The sequence below is a fragment of the Bos javanicus genome, chromosome 28 (assembly GCF_032452875.1).
Source record: "Bos javanicus breed banteng chromosome 28, ARS-OSU_banteng_1.0, whole genome shotgun sequence".
NCBI classification, from domain to species: domain Eukaryota; kingdom Metazoa; phylum Chordata; class Mammalia; order Artiodactyla; family Bovidae; genus Bos; species Bos javanicus.
Window position 1 is genome coordinate 44,479,488 of NC_083895.1, and position 21,423 is coordinate 44,500,910.

The window sequence follows — 21,423 nt, forward strand, 5'->3', positions numbered from 1 at the left end:
ATGTCATGGGCGGAATTGTGTTCCCCCACCCGACATTTATATGCTGAAGTCCTGACCCCCAGGACCTCAGAATGTGACTGTACTTGGACATGAGGTCTTTAAAGGGGTGATTAAGTTATAAATGAGTCATTAACAGGGGTCCTATTCCAACTATCAGAAGAAGAGATCAGGACACAAATTTGCACAGAGAAAAGACCATGTGAAAACACAGGGAGGAGATGGCCATCTAACAAGCCAAGGAGAGAGGCCTCAGAAGAAACCTCAGAAGCCTTGATCGTAGACTTTAATCCTCCAGAATTATGAGAAAATCAGTTGCTGTGGTTTTAGCCGCCCAGCCTGCTACCCTTTGTTATGGAGCTTGAGCACACTAATCACAACTGCCCTTCCTCCTCACTGGGAGTGAGAGGCATTCCACACACTGCTTAGGGTTCCTGCAAAAGTTGGTCTGTTGCTGATGGCACGACCTTGATAATGTCCTTCAGATAGGCCCTCCCTCATTCCATGTCTCACCCCCATCCCCTCATTCCTGCTTCCTGGCATCATCTTCCAAATAAACCACCTGCACCCAAGTCCTTGGGCTCTGCTTTTGGGGAAGACAGATGTGGACACAGCATCAGGTTGACGGGAGCTTTAGCTTAATTCTGAGAGTTCCTCCGGCATGAAGGGCCAGAGTGGGTGGGGGGACAGTCAGAGAAGCTGCCCTCTGTGTACACAGTGCCACCACCCTACCAGATCAGTCTCCAGGAAGCTGACCACTTCAGAAGCCAACCAGACCTTTGGCTGAATGCTGTCAAACTGCCTGTGGATAGAGAGGCGCCAGTGTAGTGTGCGTGGCATTGGGTGCAGGGCAGGTACCGTGGGTCATTGCTTGTGTGAAGCTGGGGGGAAGGTGTCTCTCTTCACTCAGAGGTATTGTCCAGAGCAGCCCACAGGGCACACATGATGGATGGATGCATGCATGATGAGATGGGACAGAGAGACAGAGAATGCTAGAAGGGCCAGTTAGGCGTGGCACCAAGCAGCCCTCCCCATACCTGTCCTTTCTCTGTCCCCCTCCCAACAACGGCACCGCCTCCCTCCCAGAGGCCCAAGCCAGAAGGTTAGGCCTTGACTTTTCTCCTTCCTCCCCTCCGCCCTCCAGCTTCCACAGGAGCCAGATACCCAGCTCTGTGCAGTTCACGTTCTTAGGCTGTTCTGTCACCACCATCACTCTGCTGGCCCAGCATCTCATCAGTCCTTCCCAGAACTGTTGAAACGTCTCCCTGCCTCAGCCTCTTCTCCCCTGCTCATCAGCTTCCCTTCCCAGAGTCATCCTGCTGGAACCTTAGCATGGCTTCCCACCTTTCATTGGCTTCCCATACGCAAAACCAGGGAATAAGAACCCATGATGGCTTTCTAATGCAACCCGGCAAGACCGAGGGACATGTTCCAGGGCTCCCTTTCTTGTATGTTTCCCACAGGCTGGGCTTCAAGGAGATTCCTGGGGGATCTGAGAGACTGCAAAGGAAGCATGAGCCATTCTGTAGCCCATGGGCATTGTTGCTGAGAAGCTGACTCAGCTCATTGGGAGGAAGGGGCAGCTGGACCTGCCATCATCCCAGCTTCCTACGGAACCTCTTAGCTTCTCTGACTCCTGGGCCTCGTATGTGTTTAGTTCTGCGACAAAGGGCTGGAATTGTGCAGAAGTATTTTGCAACACCAAACCCAGCTGCACAGACACCCACAACGCCGTCCCTGCCCGGCACTTTTCTTGTCCATCTGTTTTCTCCGTCGTCTCTGGAGCCCACTGTCCCTTTCACATTGTTACTGACTTGCATCCTCAAGCAGGCCACCTGACCTCCATTCATCTTCTCTCCCTGCTATCTGTTCATTCATTCAGCAGTTATTAAGCATATCCTGTGTGTCAGACATCATTCTAGGCACTGTGAAAACAGCTCTAACACTAACCTTACTTTCCCTCCCTACTCTAAGTGTGCTTGAATAGTAACCAGACGGGTAGTGGCAATAAAGCCTGTAGAATAGAGCCTGTATCTGGATGGGAGAGGGGAGACAGATCAGAGGTGAAATAAGTAAGCAGAGGCAGGGCTTCCAACTATGTCTGAATGATGAGGTCAGCAAAACCTCTTCTCCAAATGCAACGTGCTACTGCTGCTAAGTCGCTTCAGTCATGTCTGACTCTGTGCGACCCCATAGGTGGCAGCCCACCAGGCTCCCCCGTCCCTGGGATTCTCCAGGCAAGAACACTGGAGTGGGTTGCCATTGCCTTCTCCAATGCATGAAAGTGAAAAGTGAAAGTGAAGTCGCTCAGGTGTGTCCGACCCTCAGCGACCCCATGGACTGCAGCCTACCAGGCTCCTCCATCCACGGGATTTTCCAGGCAAGAGTACTGGAGTGGGGTGCCATTGCCTTCTCCAAAATGCAACGTAAGTCTGGACAAAACTGACAAAAGAACCATTTCCATATCTGAAACTGACCAAAGGAATGCGGCAATCTGAAAATCACTGATGCTCGGAAGTCTGCTCTACTTCAGGTAAGAACAGTGAGAGTCTGTGGAGTTCTTACCAAGGGGTGCTTCTATCCCACTTTCCCCAGCTCAGTCCTCAACAGAGTTTCTGCCAGGGTGGGACACATCATGGGGACCAGCAACTCTGCTGATGAAGCTGAAGCAGCTCATTCAATTTGGAGCCGTGGGTGATGCCCACACCCAGAGGCACTGTCAGTGGAAGAGACAATCGTGGCAACAAGTGAGCGGGGAGAACTAAGACTGTGCCTGGGTTTGCAGTCACTGCTGCGGCCATTAGGCTGCGTGTGTGCACAGCGGCGACCAGAGAGGGCTTAGGGCACCCATATACTCCTGCCAACCCTAAGACCGTGGGCATGTGCAGAGGTCATGTGAAGAGTCCAGCAGAAAGTGAAAGCCAGGGCAAACGTGGAAAACTTGAAAACAATCTGAACTTTGATAGCATTTCCCTACCTCCTGCATATCTATTAGCAGAAGATGGAAGCTCCACTGGCTTAGTGTTTGGATACAGTATCTGTCTAATCATTGGCTGACTACTGAATTACACAGAAACAGGGTGACCATTCTAGGAAGCCAAGTTTAAAAATAAAAGGGAGAATAAAAAACAAATAAAACCAGAGATATTAGTGAGTACATATTGTGGGGGGAGACAGATTTAACAGACTTATCCCAGGCAAGTTACCAAACAATTCAACAACAGCAATGTTTAGGTGAATAAATTATAATTCTGAGTTCCTACAATATGTTACCAAATGCTCAGTTTTTAATTAATAAGTTATGAGATGTACAAAGGAAAAGGGAAGTGTGACCCATACTTAGGAAAGATGCCAACAGAAACTCTCCAAATAGTCCCAGATTTTTGTATTTAGAATACAAATACTTCAAAAAAAATCTATGCAAATACATTTAAAGAACTAAAGGAAACATGTTTAAAGAATTAAAAGGATGCACGATAACAATGAATCAGCATATTGAGAATCTCAATGAGACGGAAAATATAAAAAAAAAAAAAAGAAAATTCTTGAGTTGAAAGTCCAATAACCGAAATGAAAAATTCACTAAACGGGCTCAACAGATTTGAGATGGCAGAAGGAAGAATACAAGAACATTAGGAGAGAGCTACAGAGATTACCGTATCTGAAGAATACAGAGAAACACAGAACAGGAAAAAGAACAGACATTTAGAAATCTGTCAAGTACCAGCAAACATGCCAGTGTCTGTGTAATACAAGTTCTAGAGGGAGACAAAAGAGAGAAATAGAAAAATCATTTAAAAAGAATAGTGGCTGAAAACTTGCCAAATGTGATGGAAAAATATCAGTTTTTACATGTAACCAACTTTAAAAACCCCAAGAAGGTTTTAAATACAAAGAGATATATAGCCCAATACTTTAGAATTCACCTGCTGAAAGCTAAAGAAAAAACCTTGAAAGCAGCAAGAGAAAAATGGCTCATGCCAGGGAGGGGACATCAACATGATTCACAATTGATTTCTCATCAGAAACAATGAGGCTAGAAGTAGAAGGCCGTACTCAAAGGGCTGAAAAATAAAAACCGCTAACCAAGAAGTTTATATCCCAATAGATATCCTACAAAATTAAGACATTCCCAGATAAACAATGACTAACAGAATTCCCTGCTGGCAGACCTGCCTTATAAGAAACACTAAAGGAAGTTCTTCAGCCTGAAAGGAAGTAACAGCAGGTGGTAACCAGAATCCAAAGGAAGAGATGAAGCACACAGGAGATCATAAATGTGTGGATTAATATGAAAGACTCTATAAATATATTTTTCTCATTTCTTCTCTTAGCATCTTTTAAAGACTTCAGTGTGTATAAGGTAATAATTACAAGAGTGTCTTTGGGGTTTATAATACACAGATGTAATACATAACAAAGATAAAGCAAAGGAGGAGGGAGGAGATGGAACTACCTTGGAGCAAAGTTTTATATTTTACTAGAATTAAATATTAATCTGAAGTAGATTAAGATAAAGTGCATACTGCAATCCTTAGAGCAAACACTAAGAAAATGGCACAAAAATACAGCAAAAAAAATCGATAAAAATTAAAGTAGTATACTAGAAAATATCTAATACCAAGAAGATTATAAACGAGGAGCAGAGGAACAAAATAGAGGAGATATATAGAAAACAAATCACAAAATGGAAAATGTAAACTCAAGTATATCAGTAATTACATTAAATGTGAGTGGTCTAAACACCCCCATTCAAAGGGCAAAGGTTGTCTTCATGAAATAGCAAGATCCAATTATATGCTCTCTGTAAGAGATACACTGTAGATTCACGGATACAAACTGGCTGAAAGGAAAAGGATGGAAAAAGATATGCTATGCAACAGGAACCATGAGACAGCCGGAGCCAGCAATATTAATATAAGATAAAACAGACTTTAAGAAATGAAACATTAATACAAAGAGGAGCGTTTTATAATGATAAAAGTTGCATACATCAGGAAGCAATAACAATTAATAACATACACAGACTTAACAAAACAGCCTCAAAATACAGGAAGCAAAAAAATGAGAGCAGACAGTCGAATAATAAGAGTTGAGAATTCCCTTTATCAATAGTCGTAATGTCAACAATGTCATTTATTGTCATCTCAGTAAATGACAGAACAATTGGACGGAATATCAGCAATGATGCAGAAGGCTTGGACAACACTATTAACCAATTTGACCAAATTGATATATATAGGACACTCCTCACAATGACAGTGGAATGTACTTTATTTTCATATACATATAACATCCTTCAGGATATGCCCTAAAATAATAAATCAACTGGTGAACAGATAAAAAAATGCACATCCACACAATGGAGCATTTTCAGCTAAAAAGGAACGACTACTGATATATACAAGAACGTGAATGGACCTCAGAACCCCGATGCTAAAGGAAAGAAGCCTAATGCAAAAGACTACAAAGCATTCCATTTTCATAAAACGTACAGAAAAGGCAAGTTTATAGAGACGGAAATTAGAGCAATGGTTTCCCAGGCTGGGGGGCGGGAGGGGGATTAACTGCAAATAGTCAGGAGGGAATTTTTCTGTGCCATAGAAGTGTCTGAAAACTGGATTATGGTGATAGCTGTATGCTGCTGCTAAGTCACTTCAGTTGTGTCCGACTCTGTGCGACCCCATAGACAGCAGCCCACCGGGCTCCCCCGTCCCTGGGATTCTCCAGGCAAGAACACTGGAGTGGGTTGCCATGTCCTTCTCCAATGCATAAAAGTGAAAAGTGAAAGTGAAGTCGCTTACCAGGCTCCTCCGTCCATGGGATTCTCCAGACAAGAGTACTGGAGTGGGGTGCCATTGCCTTCTCCATACCTCTATAAATTTACCAAAAACTATTTAATTGCACACTTAGAATGAATGAATTTTATGCTATATAACCTACATGCCCATAAACTGTTAAAGTACAGAAATACAGGAGATAATAACAGATGCTATGAAGAAGAGTAAAGCGAAGAAGAACGGTAGGAACGTCAGGGTAGGATTCAATTTGTGTAGCCATTGGTGTGTGGTTTGCCAAATACTTCCAGCCCTCCCTTCCACACATGCAGCTGGACTGTGCTTCCTGGACCCCTTGTGGTTAGCCGGAGCAAGGAGTTATGAGTGGAGGGTGCCGTGTGTGGCTTCCAGACTGAGGATTTCATTGCTGCCATGAGGCCCTTCTAGAGCTCAGTGTCTCCCTTTGCCATCTGGTCTGGCCACCAGCAGCACTTGAGATAAAGGCTGTTCCATTAGCCTAGGCCTCTGAGTTACTGTGGTGGGCAGACGACCTGTGACCCAGGCACGGTGTCACCTATCCCACTGTGACACAGGCAGGCAGGCAGTGAAAGCCTCAGGAGAAGGTGACATTTGGGCAAAAATCTGAGAAGTGAGTTTGCGAGTTATGTGGATATCTGAGGGGGAAGGGTGCTCCAGAGAGATGTGAGAGCACAGCAAAGAGCTGGTATGTTCGAGGAACAGCAAGGAGGCTGGTGTTGCTGGTGCCAGGCAAATGGGCCATGTAGGAGAGGACGTGATGAGTAACGCTGGGCCAGGTGGAGGTGTGACATGGAAATTCCCTGGGGTGTGTTGAGTGAATGACAGGTCTAATCTGATTTGGTTTCAAAGCCTTGTCCCGTTTGTAATATTGAGAAGAGGTGGACAGGCCATGGGTCGACTCAGGAAGACCAGTGAGGGGACCTTTGCAAGAACCCAGGTGAGAGCTGAACTACGCCCAGCTGCCCTGTCACTCTCCCTGTAAACAATTCCAATCAGTCCGACATTTACAACTTTCGATAGCTGCCTACCTCCCAGGAGAAAGAGCCCAAGTTTCTCAAAGTGGCATCAAGCTACCTTTCCCCTTGAATCGCCCACCACTCCCCTTCCTACCACGTCAGCTCCCCTCTCTCTGAATGTCCTGTACTCCCGGGACATAGTCTTGCCTTCCCACCTGGGTTCTCGTGGTCTCCTCCAAACCCTGTATCACTGCAGGGAAGGGTAATGGTATGCTCCAGAGGAAGGACAAGTCTGCAAAGCCACAGAGTTGGAAAGGCCTGGGGAAGGGGTGTGATGGAGGGTGCCCATGCCAAGCTGCCCCCTGGCCTTGGTCCTGAAGGTCAGACCGTGGGCTGGGGAAGTGGGGACCTGTAGGAATGGCTAGATTCAGGCCTGCCTTCTTCACTGTGGACTCACTGGCCTGGTATGAGCAGAGGCCATCATCTTGCTTCCCACTGTGATTCAGATGGCCAGTGGCTATCCATGGAGGGTCAGCTAAAAGAAGCCACCAGTACTTGAGAGCCAGGCAGCTCAGTGAGCAGAATATTTGGGAAGTTGGAAGCAAAGAGACTGCAGCTGGTCTGACCAAGCAAGACCGTGGCACAGGGATAGGTCACAAGAGGTAGATTTAAGGGTGGTGCCCATGCCTGGGTGAGAGTTTTAGCACAGGGTCCCCCGAGTGAAAGGCCAAGACTTGTGTAGAAGCCGGCCTCTGGCTTCCTGCTACACAGCAGGTCCACAAGTTGACAAAATTATGGGCAGAACAATTAAGTGAAGCACAGCAGCTCAATTTAACCCTGAAGAATCTTCTGTTTGCCCCAATTGTCTGAAAATTTCAGTTAAAAGCAAGCTCAAGTTCCCCAACAATTTCCTCTAGAATGTATCCAGGTGAGAGAGAGAAAAGGAGGGTCAGAGAAAGGCAGGCAGACAGACAGAGAGAAACAGGGAGAGGAAGAGGAGACAGGGCTGACCTAGAAAGACCAGGGATGGGGTGCGGACGTGTCCCCCGCGCTGGATGACTCTCCTGTCCTTTCCAAAGCCTTCCTGAGACTAGCATAGCTGCTCCTTTCATACGAAGCTGACAAGCCGTGGTCAGATAACACTTTAAAAATTAATTCAACCTAAAGGAATAAAGTTCTGATGCGTGCTGTAATATGGATAAACCTCCAAAGCATTACACCAAGTCAAAGAAGCCAGACATGGAAGAACACACACTGCATGATTCCATGGATGAGAAAGATCCAGAATGGGTAATTCCACACAGAGAGGAAGCAGACTCGGGGCGGCCAGGGCTGGCGAAGGTGGGGAGCAGCCTTTTCACGTGGATGGGATTTTTTTTGGGAGGTTATGAAAATGTTTTGGAACTAGAGAGAGGTGATGGTTGTGGGACATCTTGCAATTGCCACTGAACTAATTACTCACTTTAAAACGGTTAATTTTAAATGAAGTTCATCACAAGAAAAAACTAAATTCTTTAAATTTAGGTATCTTGTGCAAGAGCCCCTTTGCCCTTTCCTCAAAGAATCAGCATCCTATGAAGGTGGGGGACATTTGGCACACCATGGAAATCTGATAGCTGGAACCTTTCGAAAAAGTAAGTTTGTGGTAAGTTTCTGTTTGCCTCAGTCTTCAAAAATTTCAGTTAAAAGCAAGCTCAAGTCCCCCAGTAATCTCCTCTAGAATGTACCAGGGTGAGAGAGATGATCCCATAAACCCATCTGAGAGAAAAATACCTTGAGATTTTACAGCACCCCCGACCCAATGCATTAGGCCTGAGCAGAGGTCAAGGCTAATGTCAGCTGCTACCCACTCCCTGCTGTAAAAAGGAAGCTCCAGAGGAGTTAGACACGTGACAAGGACCTGCAGCACGCGTCTAGCCTGGGTGAGATCCTGGGGACCTGGCTTTGTGAACACAGGGCTTGATCCCGCACCCCTGTGGAGCCCTGTGCAGACCAGCGCGAAGGCCGCCGTGTGACCTGGGGCCTCTCTGGGCTCTGTCTGGAGGCCTGGCGGCACACGAAGTTCACCTGGCAACTGCTGATGCCCACAGCCCGCCCCGCACCAATTAAGCCTGACCTCCAGCATTCAAGAATGCCTGGGGAGGGCCTTCCCTGGTGTGCTGCACTTCCGCTGCAGGGGACATGAGTTCAATCCCTGGTTGGGGAACCAAGATTTCCAGGCTGTACAATGCAACCGCCGCCCCGCCCTCCGCCCCCGCCAATGCCTGGGGATTTTTAAGAACTGCGGCGTGATTCTAACATACAGCCGGGTTGCATGCCACTGACTGTGCTTCTCTGGCTAGCATCCAGGATTTCGATCGTCACCTGAAGGCACCGAGGCCCAGAGAACAAGCGATGTCGCAGCACAAGCCCTCAGCCAGCCAGGCACGACTCTCCCCCTAGCCAGCGCTTGTATGCCCACCCAGTGGTTGCCCCACTTTGTCTAAGTTATCTCCGGGACAGCCTACTGCAGACTACTGACCCACTCCAGCGTTCTTGCCTGGAGAATCCCAGGGATGGGGGAGCCTGGTGGGCTGCCATCTCTGGGGTCGCATAGAGTCGGACACGACTGAAGCGACTTAGCAGCAGCAGCAGAACCGTCCTTGCTGTTTCTGAATGAACTGCTGGGCTTGACTGCTTCCAAGCAAGATACAGGGCAGCCTCAGGATGCACCGCCTTCCCTGTGATGACTTTTTGCACCTGTGGTCTGTGGGTACACAGATTCTCACAGAATCTGACTGTCATCAGAGCCCTGAGCCACTGCAGCCAGGGCCCCTGACAGTCGTGGTCATGTTGAAGGCTCTGTTTTTCAGGCAGACATAACCAGCTCCTGAGTTCAGGGGTCAGGGCTAGGCCATCAGTCAGTGCCCGGGTCCTGATCACAGACACCCCTAGATGCTTTCTCTCAGCTTATAAGACCGAGATAGCTCCTTTGGGTGGCCTCAGGTGACCCCATCCCCCAGGCAAGAAGCTAAGAACAAAGGTAATCATACTCCACATACAATAAAATCAACTTCTTACCGAAATATCTGGCTGCCAGTGTCCTCCTTTTGCTGGGAGCCGTCGGCAGCATAACGAAGCTGGCGCTCTATGTGCAAGCTTTCCTGTATGTCCTCTTTATAAAGAACCAACCACATCCTCAAGCAGACAGGCTAATTCCTGTTTTCCAGTAATAGGAGATCAGCATCTATAGAAAAGAAATATATTTAGAATGCCCTTTATCTCGTGCTTTCTTGGATTTCAAACAAGAAGCTTCTCTATGAGGAATGAGTCCTTTAAATGCAAGCGTCCTAGGGACTGTGGAATGGCGTTGGGCAAGTCACAGACCACCGGGTATCAGTTCCTCAAATCTGCAGAATGGGAACAAGGATGAACCACACCTCAGAGTGAACGGAGGGTCAATAAGATGGTGGGTATAAAATGGCAAAGCCCTTCACACCTGTCAGATATGTCTAATCTTTTCAATCGGTTGGCCTCGATTTAAAAGGAGATGTGTTTTCCAGAGAGCTTCAAAACCAGCTACAAACAGTGACCTGAAAACGTGAACTGTGATTTGCAAACCCTCACCTGGTGTGCACAGCAGTCCTGTGAGTGGGGAGACGAAGGACACGGGCCCCACACCCGGATGGGGAAACACAGCCCCAGCAGCGCCCACGGCAGACCCTCACCCTGGCACACTGCAGCTAACAGCATGGCATCTCATTCCATTTCTGGAGCTTTAGCATCATCATCGCATATTTTATAGCTGTGGAAAATGAAAAAGAAAAATCCTGATTAGAAAACAGCCAAGTGACATTTCTGTAGCCCTCAGCATCACTGACACGTGGTGCTGGCGACCGCCGGAAAGGCAGGGGCATGTCATCCTATTTAAATATGCAGGGAGTTTACACAGACTGAGCCCGACTCCCGGGGGCAGGGACAGCCAAGAGAACATTCTCTCGACCACCTTTCTTGTCTCCTTTGCTCCCCTGCCTCTGCTGTGTTGAATTTGCCTCATGTTTGTGATTATAGAACCAATCACTGTTTCTTTTTAAAGACTTTTTAAACATGAGCCATTTAAAAGTTTATTTTATTGAACTTGTTACAATACTGGTTTTGTTTTTTGGCCTGAGGCATGTAGAGTCTTAGCTCCCTGTTCAGGGATGGAACCCACAACCCCCGCATTGGAAGGCAGTCTTCACCACTGGACTTCCAGGGCAGTGCCCCAGTTAGTGTTACACAGATAGAGCAAGCGCCCGCGGTCATTGTGGGCGTGTCCCTTCCACTCCCGACTGTGGCGTTGGCACGGCACTCAGCGGGCTGCACCCCGCTCCATGCCTTGGTGACCAGGCACAGCTCCTGCTTCTGGTGTTCTCAGGGGAACACAGGGACAGCTCGGTAGAGGGGCCAGGCTTGTTCTGCGGACTGACCCGGGGAAGCTGGGCACAGAAGCTGGTGGGTGAGAGTGAAACTGCTGGAAGAGAACAACAAAGCCCCAACCAGAGACGGCAGCATGTCCTTGGGACCAAGCGAACAGTGGCTTGGCTTGCAAAGGGAAGTCGGGGCAAAGAGCAGAGTGAGAAGAGAGATGGAGCCCAAAGCAGAGAGGCAGCGGCAGAGCAAAGCCAAGGACCCAGAGGAGCGCCAAGCCTGAGAACCTTGAAACCGGAACAGACCTCAGAGAACTTTGGGGACAGAGTGACATCTCTTCACACCCTCTAAGCACACAAGGCTGGGAAGGTGATGGAGGGGTGGGGAGTGAGAGGAAGACGCCATTGCATGACCTGGGGTAGTAGTGGCTTTAGAATTAAAAACTCTGGGTTTGTGTCCAGGCCCAGTTTTTTTTTTTAGTAGTGTAAATATGGACATGTGGCTGAAATAGGGCTACCAGACTTAGCAAATAAAAATATGGAATTCCCTGTTATATAGTATAAATGTGCTACAAATATTTCAAGGGATATAACATCTACTATAAAGGTACTGTTGCTATTCATTGTTAGTAACTGATCTAAATTCTGATTTAACTCTGTGATCTATATTTTATCTGGCAACCATATGCCTTCTTTTTTTTTTTTTTTTTAACCATATGCCTTCTGAGTATCCATTTTTAGCTTTGGTCAAAAGAGGATGATTAGGTAAGATTCTTTCAGTTGCTGGAAACAAAAAAGACAATTAAAATTGGCTTAGAAGATAAGAGGAGTATTTTGGCTTCTTTATTGAGGAAGTTCTCATGATATGGACTTCAGGTATGGCTAGATCCTGCAGTTTGACAATGTCAACCAAGTCAGACTCTCCCTCTGCCCCAGTTCTCCAGTTTGCTTCCTGAGGTGTCTGCTTCATCTTCATTAAGGCTGCCTTATTAAAAAATGCTAGAGTGGAGATCAAAGTGGGGGAGCAGAAGGACCTGAAGCACACCTCCTCCCACAAAAACATCAAAAATACATCTACATGTAGAACAGTTTTCACAGAATACTCACTGAACTCCGGCAGAAGACCTCACAAAACCAAACCGCAAAAAGATCACCATATAACTAGGTAGAACAGAAGAAGAAAAGGAATTGGGATGGGACCTGTGTCCCTGGAAGGGAGCTGTGGAAGAGGAAAGGTTCCCTCATCCTGGGAATGCCCTTCGCCACCTGGGAGATCAGCCAGGATAGACAGGGGACTTCAGAGGCTCCGAGGTGAGTGCAGCAGCCAGCCTGTGGCAGGTAGGGCAGAGAGAGATTGGCACATATGGTTCCGGCCAACTCACTGCACTCCCCAGCCCGAGACGCACGCCTGCCAGTGTGTGCAGCGGCTGGATACAGAAACTCAGGCTTCAGCAGACAGGCCAGGGGAGAGGACGTGGTGTGGCTGCACAGACAGATGGAAGGGCCTGGAGTGTGGTGCAGACTGCAGCTGGGGGTGTACGCGGTCCGGATCCCGGGTCCACGACAGGAGCCCCTCTGTCAACACATGTGAAGGGAGGGGCACTTGGCCCTGCCATACCAGCCTTGTTTTGGCATGCTCAGAGTGGGCACAGCTCCACCATCAGAGGCTCTGGGAGCACATAAGTGCAGGGAGATTGCCCACACGTGGAGGCAGGGCTGAAATCTGAGCCAGTTCCCCATGGGTGCACAGCTTGTAAGTGGGGATGAAATCTGAGTTGATTTCTTGAGGCTGCCTGTGAGATTTAGGCGGAAATATGCGAGTGCAGCACCTGTGGGACATCCAAGGGGATTACTGGCACACCCCTGGCTGGGCCGGGTCTCCTATCAGCAATGGTGGGGTTTCAAGGGTACACTTACTCAGAGAAGGGGCCAAGGACTGGGCTGATTCCCAGCATTACCATGGAGCGTCTGGGTGCACGACTGTGGTGGGTGCTGGTGGATCTGCACCAATGGCTTTCTTAGCACAGCGTCTAAGGGACATTTGGGCTGATGGTCTGTATTCTCACGGCTGAAGTGGGGCTGAGGGCAGCGCCACAACCGTGCACTCTGTAAGCACACACGAGTGGCGGATGACGTCACAGAGCATATGTCCCAGTGGGCAGCTCCTGCGGAGGGATACTCAGTGGCTCCACCCCCAGCAGGACTCCAGTCCCAGTTATCTCACATTGCAGCTTAGAACTGGATCTGGGGGCTTCTAATTCAACACCTGGGGAGCAGACTCTGCCCTAATGGGCAAAAAGGAGGCCCCAGTCAACATCCAGTGCAAACTCTGTTCACCAAAACACCAATCACATCCCCCGCCAAGGGGACAATGACCAGCACACCCTAAGGAAAAGACATGGCAAGCATCCATACCAATAACAGCCCTTGCACCAAAAGTATTAGACTCACGCAGGCGACACTCCCATATAAAAATAGCCCTTCAAGACCACAGCAGAAAACTGTTTTTCCTAAGTTCAGAGTCAGAGAAATATAAGAAAAATAAAGAAGGAGAGGAAGTACCCGCAATAAAAGAACAAGAAAATCCCCTGAAAGAAACAATGAAATAGACCTTTCCAATCTACCAGACCCTGAGTTCAAAAGAGGGTAATAAAAATACTGAAAGGATTAAGAAAAGCTATTGATAGAAATGTTGATCACTGCAACAAGAAACCAGGAACCATAAAGAGGAGCCAATCAGAATTAGAAAACACAACAGCTAAGATGAAAACCAAGCTAAAGACAACCAAGAGAAAACGAAATAACGCAGAAGAATGAGTAGGTGATCTGGAAGACGGAAGAATGGAAGTCACCCGTTCAGAACAGCAGATAGGAAGACAAATTAAAAAAAAACATGATACATGAAACTTATGGGATAACATAAAGTGTGCCAATCTATGCATAATAAGGGATTTCAGAAGGAGGAAAAAGAGAAAGGGGACTGAAAACAGCAAAAGTTGAGACAAAGGGAGGATTCTAAAGGCAGCAAAAGAAAAAGAGTAACAGGGAAGCTATCAGCTGCTTTCTCTACTGCAGGACAGAAGGGTGTGGCAAGGTGTACTCAAAGTCTTGAAAGGGAAAAACCTGCAACCTGTATTGTCAGGATACTCTAACCAGCAAGATTATCATTTAGAACAGAAGAAGAAATAAAGAATTTCTCAGGTAAGCAAAAACTAAAAGAATACAGCAATTCTAAGCCTATTATATTAATAAAAGAAATATTGAAAGTTCTTTTCTAAATAGAAAATAAACAAAAATCTTTAGGAAAGAGAAAAATCAAATCAGGAAAAGCAAATATAAAAAAAGATTGTATAGAGATCACTTAAAAAGCAAGTACAGTACATAGATTAAAAAAATTAAAAAATTTTATGAAAGTGATTATAACTACCATGAACAGCAAAAGGATAACATGAAGATGTAAAATAAGACATTAAAATCATAAAATGTGGGAAAGGAGAGTAAGAAAATTAAATTTTTTTTAAAGAATGTGTTTGAGCTTATATGACTACCAGCATAAGCCAAATAGATATAGTAATGTGTTAACATACTTGGAAACGAGAATAACCATAAATAAAAAAACATATAATAGATTCACAAAACTAAAAAGAACAGAACTCAAGCATAATGCAAAAGAAAACCATTAAACCACAAAAGGAAAAACAGAAAGGAAAGGAACAAAGAAGAAATACAAAACCAACTGGAAAGCAAGGTTTAAAATGGCAATAAACACATACCTGGCAATAATCACCTTAAGTGTCAATGAACTAAATGCTCTGAACAAAAGACAGAGTAGCAGTTGTGGTTTAGTCGATAAGTTGTTTTCTGACTCTCTTGTGACCCCAGGGACTGTAGCCTGCCAGGCTCCTCTGTCCATGTGATCTCCCAGGCAAGAATACCGGAGTGGGTTGCACTTCATTTTCCAGGGGATCTTCCTGACCCAGGGATCGAAACCATGTCTCCTGCATTGGCAGGCAGAGTCTTTACCACTGAGCTACCTTACATTTCTTTACACTAACAATAAAATAGAGGAAGAAAAAGTAAGAAAAAAAATCGCTTTTAAAATTGCATAAACAATGCTTAGGAATAAACCTGACCAAGAAGGTGAAAGACTCACATGTTGAAAGCTATAAAACACCGATAAAGGAAAATGAGTCAAAGAAATGGAAAAATAGCCCATGCTCTTGGATTGGAAGAATTAATATAGCTTAAATGGCCAGATTACCCAAAGCACGTTACAGATTTAAAGAGATCCCTATCAAATTACCCATCAAATTTTTCACAGAACTACAACAAATAATCCTAAAATTTATACTGAGTCACAAAAGACCCTGAATTACCAAAGCAATTCTGAGGAAAAAGAACTGAGCTGGAGGCATAACCCTCCCAGATTTCAGAGAATATTACAAAGCTACAGTAATCAAAACAGCACAGTACTGGCACAAAAACATGGATTAATGGAACAGGACACAGAGCCCAGGTAAACCCACACACCTACAGACAACTAACCTTTCACAGAAGAGGCAAGAATATACAGCGGGGAAAAGACAGTCTCTTCAGTAAGAGGTGCTGGCATAACGGGGCAGCTACATGTAAATGAATGAAATTAATCTAACACCATACACAAAAATAAACTCAAAATAGATTAAAAACCTACATGTAATACCAGACACTATAAAACTCATAGAGGAAAACACAGAACACTCTTTGAAAGGAATTGCAGCAATATTTTTTGATCTGTCTCCTACAGTAATGGAAATAAAAGGAAAAATAAACAAGTTGGACCTAATTTAACTTAAAAGCTTATGTATAGCAAAGGAAACCATAAATAAAACAAAAGACAACCTACAGAATAGGAGAAAATATTTGCAAATGATGAGACCAACAAAGGATCAATTTCCAAAATATACAAACAGCTCATATTTCTCAGTATTAAAGAAAACAAAACCCCAAATCTCAAAGATGCACAGAAGATCTAAATAGACATTTCTCCAAAGAAGACATACAGATGGCCAACAGGCACATGAAAAGGTGCTCAACATCACTAACTATTAGAGAAATGCAGATCAGAACTACAGTGAGACACCACCCCACACCGGTCAGAAAGGCACCACCAAAAAGTCTACAAATAATACGTGCTGGAGAGAGTGTGAAGAAAAGGGGACCCCCTACGCTGTTTGTGGGAATGTGAATTGGCACAGCCGCCACGGAGAACAGTGCAGAGATTCCTTAAAAAGCTAAAAACAGGGCTAGCGTGTGGTCCAGCAATCTCATTCCCCAACAACTACCTGGAGAAAACTCTAACGGAAAAAGATATATGCTCTCTGACGTTCATAGCAGCACTAATTACAATAGCCAAGACATGGAAGTAACCCAAACACCCAACTACAGGTGAACGGATAAAGAAAACACACAGGGCCTCAGGCCTCTGTCTCCTCTGTGTCAAGTGCCCTGGGCAGGCCCCTGCCTCTCCCTGCCCGCCTGCATCAGAGTACAGGGGGCATGACTGCACCATATATGACATACATGTATCTCTATGCACATATATACATGACGGAATATTACTTAGCCATAAAAACGAATGCCATAACATCATTCGCAACAACATGGACGGACCCAGGGATTATCATATTAGATGAAGTAAGGAAGAAGAGAAACGTAATTCCGTAAGATATCACTTACGTGTGGGATCTAAAACGATGCAAATGAATTTATATACAAAATAAAAACAGACGTAGAAAACAAACTTATGGTTATTACCAAAAGGGAAAAGGTGGGCGGAGGATAAATTAGAAATTTGGGAATAAGAGATACACTCTGCTATATATAAAGTAGACGAACAACAGGGTCCTACTGTATAGCACTGGGAACTATATTTGATATATTGTATTAATCTATAATGGAAAAGAATCTGAAAAAGAATATATATGCATACATATGTGTATATTCACATACATAAAACGAGACCACTTTGCTGTACACCAGAAACCAACACAACACTGTAAATCAGGGATGCTTCAATTAAACAAGATGTCAAGGTAATTCAGCGGAAAAGGAGAGTCTTTTCATAAATGACATTGGAAAGAAATAGACACAAGGAAAAGAATGAATATCATACACACAAACTAACACAAAATGAAGCACGGCCCTAACATCTACTTCTGCTTTATTGACTACGCCAAAGCCTTCGACTGTGTGGATCACAACAAACTGGAAACTTCTTAAACAGATGGGAATACCAGACCACCTGACCTGCCTCCTGAGAAATCTGTATGCAGCTCAAGAAGCAACAGTTAGAACTGAAGATGGAACAACGGACTGGTTCCAATTTGGGAAAGGACTACGTCAAGGCTGTATATTGTCACCCTGTTTATTTAACTTATATGTAGAGTACCTTGTGCAAAATGCCAGGTTGGATGAAGCACCAGCTGGGATCAAGATTGCTGGGAGAAATATCAATAATCTCAGATATGCAGATGATACCACTCTTATGGCACAAAGCAAAGAGGAACTGAAGAGTCTCTTGATGAAAGTGAAAGAGGAAAGTGAGAAAGCTGGCTTGAAACTCAATATTCAGAAACGAAGATCATGGCATCTGGTCCCATCACTTCATGGCAAATAGATGGGGAAACAATGGAAACAGTGACAGATTATTTTTTGGGCTCCAAAGTCACTGCAGATGGTGACTGCAGCCATGAAATTAAAAGACGCTTGCTCATCGAAAGAAAAGCTATGACAAATCTAGACAGCGTATTAAAAAGCAGAGACATCACTTTGCTGACAAAGGTCCGTCTAGTCAAAGCTATGGCTTTTCCAGTAGTCATGTATGAATGTGAGAGTTGGACCATAAAGGAGGCTGAGCACCAAAGAATTGATGCTTTTGAACTGTGGTGCTGGAGAAGACTCTTGAGAGTCCCTTGGACTGCAAGGAGATCCAACCAGTCCATTCTGAAGGAGATCTGCCCTGGGATTTCTTTGGAGGGAATGATGCTGAAGCTGAAACTCCAGTACTTTGGCCACCTCATGCGAAGAGTTGACTCATTGGAAAAGACTCTGATGCTGGGAGGGATTGGGGGCAGGAGGAGAAGGGGACGACAGAGGATGAGATGCCTGGATGGCATCACTGACTCGATGGACGTGAGTCTGAGTGAACTCCGGGAGTTGGTGATGGACAGGGAGGCCTGGCGTGCTGCGATTCATGGGGTCACGAAGAGTCGGACACGACTGAGCAACTGAACTGAACTGATGGCTAAAGTTGAAGCTCCAATACTGTGGCTACCTGATGAGAAGGACTGACTCATTGGAAAAGTCCCTGATACTGGGAAAGACTGAAGGCAGAAGGAGAAGGGGATGACAGAGGATGAGATGGTTTGATGGCATCACTGACTCGATGGACATGACTTTGAGCAAGCTCCGGGAGTTGGTGATGGACAGGGAGGCCTGGTGTGCTGTAGTCCATCGGATCGCAAAGAGTCAGACATGACTGAGTAGCTAACACTTTCACTTTACTTTTTCTTCAAAATATAATTTCAGGAGCTCCAGTGGCACAATCGGTTAGCGTGCGGTACTTATACAAAATATAATTTCAGCACATAACCAATAAGAGATTATTGATGAGAAAAAAAATTGCTGGACACCAACTTCAGGAGTTAATTCTTCCTCCTTCATGTGTAGCAGGAAGAAGAAATATATCCCCTAGTGAGTCTCTTAGAAGTGCTGGGAAGCTCTTCCTCTCTATTTCTTCAAACATCTCTTCCCTCATGACCTTGACTGGGCAAACAATCCATCCCTGAAACAATCCTGATGGTTGTGGAAAGTGGTGCATTGATTGCCTAAAGCAACCTGCTCTCATCTGCTGGGCGGCGCTGGCTTGCACAATGCATCTGGGCTGGTCCAGAGTAGAGGAAGATGCTAAAAGAGATGCCAGGGCACTGTGATCAAGAAGAGGGGAGAAGGGCTCTAAAAATACAATGTCCCCTGCAGGGTGCTCTAAGGGTAAGGTAAATGAGGCTGACCCCTGTGTGAGTGTGAGTGTGTGTGTGTGTGTGTGTGTGTAATAACGTTAGTTCTTCCTCTTGGACGTGTTGATGGCCCTTCTTACCTTTCCAAACCCCTGCCCTTTCTCCTGGCCAAGTCTATGCCCCAATCTCAGCTCTGCCGTCTCAGAACAGAGGCCTCCCTGGGAGACGGCAGCGGGGCCTCTGTCCTACCTGTGCCAGGCGCCCTGCCCCTCACTGCCCACTTGCAGCAGGGGGGAATGCATACGTGTATGAGTGTGGGGGGCATGATTTGCATCACGAGGGTTCTGGTTGGAGGCGTGACCTTCACTGACCCCAGCCTGCAGCGAAATGACAAGGCCCAGGGCCATGGGCATCTGCTTTGAGGAAAATGGGGGTGGAAGGGCTGGTATGGTGGGTTCTGCTCTCCAGCTGGGGGAGAGGGGCAAGAGACTGCTCTCTAACCACCCACCCCAGCCCTTGCCTGCCCCTCACCTACCTTTCTCGGCAGCTGTGTTCCAGGGCAGGCGACAGCCCAGTTAAGCTCAGCACAGAAGGGGCACAGCTCCCCTGCCTGTGGCACTGTGCCCTGAAGAACAGTCCTGGCGAGCCAGCTGGGGGATGTCTCAGCCAGGAGCAGCTCTGGCTGGCACTGGCCACATAGCCAGCGGGCTCCCTGTAGGGGCGGGTCTGGGAGCACCGGGTCTTCCTGGATCCAGGCCAGATGCCCGGTACCTGGGCATCACCTCACCCACAGGCATTACTAAAAGCGACAGCTAGCACTTAGTAGGCAGTGCCTGTAGACCAAACACATGAACTTGACAGCACCCAGAGGTGAGTGTTTCAGTGGGGTTGTGAGCCACCCCGAGTCACAGAGTTTAACACGGTGAAGGTGTGGGGATTCAAACCCAGATTGCTCTTGCATTCCCTGCCCTCCCATCCTTCATGGTCCTGGACTGGCCTCCCCATGTCTTCACCCTATGGTTCCTCATTCATCTCCCAGCGGGTTCCCTGCTGCCAGCGGGTGTGAGCACAGGGTACATGACACCCATCACCGGGGGGACATCTGGGCCCAGAAGGCGAGGGGCTGGCCCAGGTTTCCAGGAAAGCTGCCCGGTGGTGCCAGGCCAGGGTCTGCTCACCTGATACGGGGACCTGGACGCCTCCATTTCCCAGAACCTGGTGGGAGTTCCCTCTTTTTAAGGCACTGCCCGGGGGAAGCGCCGGCTCCCTGCCCCCTCTCGTCACCCCGGAGGCCCTCCGTGGCCTTGGCCCTGCCCCCAGAACCCATGTGACCAGCGGGCAGGGGAGGCGGGCAGGACCAGGAGGAAGCTGCCCAGGACGAACATCGTCAGTCGGATCCAGGCTCCCCGGCTCCTCAGGGCCTCTGGGGATGGTGCGCTGACGGCCGTCCTTGGCCTGCTAAGAGGCTGCCGCAGCCTCGGCTCAGGAAATACTCCGCGGGTGCGGCTGACCTCTGCCAGGAAAGGATGGGGCAGGCGGCTCGCAGTGGCGAGCCTGGGGTTTGACTTGGTGCAGCGCGCCCCCTGGTGGGCACCCTCATGCACTGCTTCCCACGCCCCTGGACCTCTCCCTCGCAGCCCCATCTGTGCATCCCTCCGGCCTCTGGACCCGCCAACGTCAATTCGCCCCACCCTCATCTGTGGCCTCACCTTTCCGGGGGCCAGGGGCGGCTCGCAGGGTATGCGGGCTTCCTGGGGCTTCCTGTGCAGGCTTCCTCCGAGCAGAGCAGCTGAATTGCGCACAGCTGATCCAGTTCTGTCTGGAGTGAGGGGAGGAAGTTGGGGCTGGAGAAGTCATTAGCAGGGGAGGAGCCCGCAGGTTGCAGAGGGAGGAGCTGGGCCACTTTTCAAAGTTCCAGCATCACCCAGATCTCCCCAGTCTGTGGATTGGGAAGCAGGTCAGAAACATTCGGTCCATTTCCCAAGGTGACAGATTGCATCTCTGAGACTTCAAACCAAGGTCTGCAGCTGATTGCAAAGCTTTTGAAAATCAAGGCTAAGGAGGGAAGTAGGCAGGTGGCCCTCAGTCTCCTGCCTCCCAGTGGGGCTCTGGTCCGCAAAGAGCCCCTTTTGCTGAGAGTGGACTCAGAGTGGCCCCTCACTCTTGTCCTCCCTGACCAAGGCAGGGGGAGCTGACCATGGACTGGTGCCTGATTCGGCATCTCGGCAGAGCAGGGGCTGGGGTGGAGGCTCCATCATTCCAGGCTCAG

General features: G+C 47.2%; 1 protein-coding gene across 3 annotated transcripts in view; it reads right to left on the minus strand.

The window, feature by feature from the left end:
- The window catches only part of ARHGAP22 (Rho GTPase activating protein 22), a 179,339-nt gene extending 158,351 nt beyond the window's left edge, over window positions 1–20,988 (minus strand). The window contains exons 1-3 of one of the 3 annotated variants that reach the window (XM_061405622.1): window positions 20,864–20,988; window positions 10,376–10,553; window positions 9,830–9,995 (exon numbers count right to left, since the gene is read on the minus strand). In XM_061405622.1, the coding sequence (XP_061261606.1) occupies window positions 9,830–9,881 (52 nt within the window). In that variant the 5' untranslated portion in view covers window positions 9,882–9,995; window positions 10,376–10,553; window positions 20,864–20,988. Of the gene's footprint in view, window positions 1–9,829; window positions 9,996–10,375; window positions 10,554–13,074; window positions 13,248–20,332; window positions 20,662–20,863 lie in introns of those variants that run through there. The other 2 variants (XM_061405621.1, XM_061405623.1) reach the window with 2 other exon arrangements.
- Between the last annotated feature and the right edge of the window lie 435 nt (window positions 20,989–21,423).